This window comes from Salvelinus sp. IW2-2015, unplaced genomic scaffold (assembly GCF_002910315.2).
Source record: "Salvelinus sp. IW2-2015 unplaced genomic scaffold, ASM291031v2 Un_scaffold537, whole genome shotgun sequence".
In the NCBI taxonomy this organism is placed as follows: Eukaryota; Metazoa; Chordata; class Actinopteri; order Salmoniformes; family Salmonidae; genus Salvelinus; species Salvelinus sp. IW2-2015.
The window spans coordinates 199175-204339 of NW_019942569.1; the positions used below are offsets into that span (position 1 = coordinate 199175).

Below are 5165 nucleotides of genomic sequence, written 5' to 3' on the forward strand. Positions count from 1 at the left end.
CCCCCTCCGCCTCCGTCAGTTTGACTTGCCCCCTCCCCCCTCTAGTCTCATCTTGACTCGGCCCCTCCCCCCTCTCGGTCTCAGTCTTGACTTCTGCCCCTCCCCCCCGGTCTCAGTCTTGACTCTGCCCCCTCCCCTCCGGTCTCAGTCTGATCTCCCTCCCCCTTGGTCTCAGTCTGACTCGGCCCCCGTCTCCCCCTCCGGTCTCTTGTCTTGACTCGGCCCCTCCCCTCCGGTCTCAGTCTTGACTCGGCCCCCTCCCCCCTCCGGTCTCGGTCTTGTCTCGGCCCCCCCCCCCTCCGGTCTCAGTCTTGACTCGGCCCCCTCCCCCCTCCGGTCTCTTCTTGACTCGGCCCCTCCGTGTCTCAGTCTTGACTCTGCCCCCTCCCCCTCCGGTCTCTAGTCTTGATCGCCCCCTCCCCTCTGGTCTCGGTCTTGACTCGGTCGCCCCCAACCCTCCGGTCTCGGTCTTGACTCTGCCCCTCAGGTTCGGTCTTGTTCTCGGCCCCCTCCCTCCTCCGGTCTCGGTTTGACTCTGCCCCCTCAGTCTCGGTCTTGTCTCGGCCCCCTCCCTCCTCCGGTCTCCGGCTCTGACTCGGCCCCTCCCCCCTCTGGTCCGGTCTTGACTCGGCCCCCTCCCCCCTCTGTCTCCGGTCTTGACTCTCCCCCTCCGGTCTCGGTCTTGTCTCGGCCCCCTCCCTCCTCCGTCTCGGTCTTGTCTCGGCCCTCCCTCCTCCGGTCTCGGTCTTGTCTCGGCCCCCTCCCTCCTCTGTCTCGGTCTTGACTCTGCCCCTCCCCTTGGGCTCTCGTCTGACTCTGCCCCCTCCCCCCTCCGGTCTCGGTCTTGTCTCGGCCCCCTCCGGTCTCAGTCTTGACATTGCAATTTATTGCCCTGGCCACACCTGCAGTCCTCATGCGTCCTTGTAGCATGCCTAAGGCACGTTCACGCAGATGAGCAGGGACACTGGACATCTTTCTTTTGGTGTTTATCAGAGTCAGTAGAAAAGTCTCTTTAGTGTCCTAAGTTTTCATAACTGTGACCTTAATTGCCTACCGTCTGTAAGTTGTTAGTGCCTGAACGACCGTTCCACAGGTGCATGTTCATTAATTGTTTATGGTTTAATTAATGAACATGGTCCTAAACGATATCATAACCGCCATTGATAAAAAACAATACTGTGCAGCCGTCTTCAGGGCTGGCCTGTTGTCTGGGCCTCTGGCAGWCTCTATGGGGGTGCCACAGGGTTCAAATCTCGGGCCGACTCTTTTCTCTGTATATATCAATGATGTCACTCTTGCTGCTGGTGATTCTCTGATCCACCTCTACGCAGACGACACCATTCTGTATACATCTGGCCCTTCTTTGGACACTGTGCTAACAAACCTCCAAACGAGCTTCAATGCCATACAACACTCCTTCCGAGGCCTCCAACTGCTTTTAAATGCAAGTAAAACTAAGTGCATGCCCTTCAACCGATTGCTGCCCGCACCCTCCCGCCCGACTAGCATCACTCCTCTGGACGGTTCTGACTTAGAATATGTGGACAACTACAAATACCTAGGTATCTGGTTAGACTGTAAACTTTCCTTCCAGACTCACATAAAGCTTCTTCAATCCAAAATGTTATCTAGAATCAGCTTCCTATTTTGCAACAAAGCCTCCTTCACTCATGCTGCCAAACATACCCCCGTAAAACCAGCAGCATACCACCCTGCATACCACTGCTGGCTTGCTTCTGAAGCTAAGCAGGGTTGGTCCTGGTCAGTCCCTGGATGGGAGACCAGATGCTGCTGGAAGTGGTGTTGGAGGGCCAGTAGGAGGCACTCTTCCCTCTGGTCTAAACAAAGATCCCAATGCCTCAGGGCAGTGATTGGGGACACTGCTCTGTGTAGGGTGCTGTCTTTCGGATGGGACGTTAAACGGGTGTCCTGACTCTCTGAGGTCATTAAAGATCCCATGGCAGTCTTGACTCTGCCCCCTCCCCTCGGTCTCAGTCTGACTCAGCCCCCTCCCCCCTCTGGTCTCAGTCTTGACTCTGCCCCTCCCCCCTCCGGCTCTCAGTGCCTTGACCGTCTGTCACTCGCCTCCCCCCTCCCTGTCTCAGTCTTGACTCTGCCCCCTCCCCCTCTGGTCTCAGTCTTGACTCTGGCCCCTCCCCCTCCGGTCTCTCTTGATCTGCCCCTCCCCCCTCGGTCTCAGTCTTTGACTCGGCCCCCTCCCCCTCCGTCTCGTCTTTTGCTCGGCCCCTCCCCCCTCCGGTCTCAGTCATTGACTCGGCCCCCTCCCCCCCTCGGTTCTGTTCGTTGACTCGGCCCTCCCCCTCCGGTCTCAGTCATTGAACTCTGACCCCTCCCCCACTCAAGGTCTCAGTCATTGATTCGGCCCCCTCCCCCCGCGGTCTCAGGTCTTGACTCGGTCGCCCCCAACCCCTCCGGTCTCAGGTCTTGAACTCTGCCCCTCAGTCTCGGTCTTGTTCGGCACCCCCCTTCCTACACGGTCTCCGTCTTGACTCTGTCCCCCTCGGATTCGGTCTTAGTCTCGGCCCCTCCCTCCTCGGTCTCAGGTCTTGACTCGGCCCCTCCCCCTACTAAGTCCTCGTCTATGTCTCGGCCCCTCCCCCCTCTGGCTCGGTCTTGACTCGCCCCCTACGGTCTCAGCGTCTGTCTCGGCCCCCTCCCTCTCTCCGCTCTCTGGGTCTGTCTCGGGCCCGTCCTCTCCTCGTCTCGGTCTTGCGTCTCGCCCACCTTCCCTCCTCTGTCTCTGTCTTGACTCGGCCCCTCCCCCCTCCGGTCTCCTCCAGTCTTGACTCTGGCCCCCTCCCCCTTCCGGTCCTCAGCTTGACTCGGTCCCCTCCCCCCCCCTCCGGTCTCGGTCTTGTCTCGGCCCCTCCCCCCTCCGGTCTCAGTCTGGACTCTGCCCCTCCCCCCTCGTCCTCGTCTTGGTCTGACCCCCCCCTTCCGAGGTTCTCGTCTTGACTCTGCCCGCCCTCCCCCCTAACCGAGTCTCTAGTCATGACTCGCCCCCTCCCCCCCCTCTGTAGCGGTCTCAGTCTTGACTCTGGCCCCCTCCCCCCTCCCGTCTCAGTCTTGATCTGCCCCCTCCCCCCTCCCGGTCTCAGTCTTGACTTGCCCCCTCCCTCTCCCTCTGGTAGGTCTCAGTTCTTGACTCGGCCCCCTTCCCCCCTCGGTTCTCTCGTCTTGACTCGGCCACCTCCCCCTTCCGGTCTCAGTCTTGACTCGGCCCCTCCCCCCTCCGGTCAGCGGTCTTGTCTCAGGGCCCCCCTCCCCCCTCCGGTCTCGGTCTTGACTCGGCCCCCTCCCCTCCGGTCTCTGTTCTTGACTACGCGCGCCCCTCCGTCTCGTCAGTCTTGCTCTGCCCCCTCCCCCTCGGTCTCAGTCTTTGATCGGCCCCCTCCCCCTCTGGTCTCGGTCTTGACTCGTTCGCCCCAACCCCTCCCGTCTCGGTCTTGACTCTGCCCCCTCAGGTCTCGGTCATTGTCGCGCCCCCTCCCTCCTCGGTCTCGGTCTTGACTCTGCCCCCTCAGTCTCGGTCTTGTCTCGGCCCCCTCCCTCCTCCGTCTCGGTCTTGACTCGGCCCCCTCCCCCCTCTGGTCTCGGTCTTGACTCGGCCCCCTCCCCCCTCTGTCTCGGTCTTGACTCTGCCCCCTCCGTCTCGGTCTTGTCTCGGCCCCCTCCCTCCTCCGGTCTCGGTCTTGTCTCGGGCCCCTCTCTCCGGTCTCGGTCTTGTCTCGGCCCCCTCCCTCCTCTGGTCTCGGTCTTGACTCTGCCCCCTCCCCCTCTGTCTCGGTCTGACTCTGCCCCCTCCCCCTCCGTCTCCGGTCTTGTCTCGGCCCCCTCCGGTCTCAGTCTTGACATTGCAATTATTGCCGTGCCACACCTGCAGTCCTCATGCGTCCTTGTAGCATGCCTAAGGCACGTTCACGCAGATGAGCAGGGACACCTGGACATCTTTCTTTTGGTGTTTATCAGAGTCAGTAGAAAAGTCTCTTTAGTGTCCTAAGTTTTCATAACTGTGACCTTAATTGCCTACCGTCTGTAAGTTGTTAGTGCCTGAACGACCGTTCACAGGTGCATGTTCATTAATTGTTTATGTTTAATTAATGAACATGGTCCTAAACGATATCATAACCGCCATTGATAAAAAAACAATACTGTGCAGCGTCTTCAGGGCTGGCCTGTTGTCTGGGCCTCTGAGATCTCTATGGGGGTGGCACAGGGTTCAAATCTCGGGCCGACTCTTTCTCTGTATTAATCAATGATGTCACTCTTGCTGCTGGTGATTCTCTGATCCACCTCTACGCAGACGACACCATTCTGTATAACATCTGGCCCTTCTTTGGACACTGTGCTAACAAACTCCAAACGAGCTTCAATGCCATACAACACTCCTTCCGAGGCCTCCAACTGCTTTTAAATGCAAGTAAAACTAAGTGCATGCCCTTCAACCGATTGCTGCCCGCACCCTCCCGCCCGACTAGCATCACTCCTTGGACGGTTCTGACTTAGAATATGTGGACAACTACAAATACCTAGGTATCTGGTTAGACTGTAAACTTTCCTTCCAGACTCACATAAGCTTCTTCAATCCAAAATGTTACTAGAATCAGCTTCCTATTTTGCAACAAGCCTCCTTCACTCATGCTCCACATACCCCCGTAAACCAGCAGCATACCACCCTGCATACCACTGCTGGCTTGCTTCTGAAGCTAAGCAGGGTGGTCCTGGTCAGTCCTGGATGGGAGACCAGATGCTGCGGAAGTGGTGTTGGAGGGCCAGTAGGAGGCACTCTTCCCTCTGGTCTAACAAAATCCCAATGCCTCAGGGCAGTGATTGGGGACACTGCTCTGTGTAGGGTGCTGTCTTTCGGATGGACGTTAAACGGGTTTCCTGACTCTCTGAGGTCATTAAAGAATCATGGCACTTATCGTAAGAGTAGGGTGTTAACCCCGGTGTCCTGGCTAAATTCCCAATCTGGCCCTCAAACATCACGGTCACCTAATAATCCCCAGTTACAATTGGCTCATTCATCCCCCTCCTCTCCCCTGTAACTATTCCCCAGGTCGTTGCTGCAAATGAGAACGTGTTCTCAGTCAACTTACCTGGTAAAATAACGGATAAATAAAAAAATAATAAAATAAAAACTG

At 57.8% G+C, this 5165-nt stretch overlaps 1 protein-coding gene across 1 annotated transcript in view; it reads left to right on the forward strand.

Moving 5' to 3' along the window:
• Positions 1 to 5165, forward strand: part of LOC112068462 (uncharacterized) — a 164120-nt gene that overhangs the window by 59361 nt on the left and 99594 nt on the right. The window contains 8 exon segments of the mRNA XM_070438164.1: positions 85 to 203; positions 310 to 487; positions 1996 to 2072; positions 2201 to 2326; positions 2538 to 2631; positions 2802 to 2942; positions 3153 to 3256; positions 3546 to 3919. Coding sequence (XP_070294265.1) covers positions 85 to 203; positions 310 to 487; positions 1996 to 2072; positions 2201 to 2326; positions 2538 to 2631; positions 2802 to 2942; positions 3153 to 3256; positions 3546 to 3919 — 1213 coding nt within the window.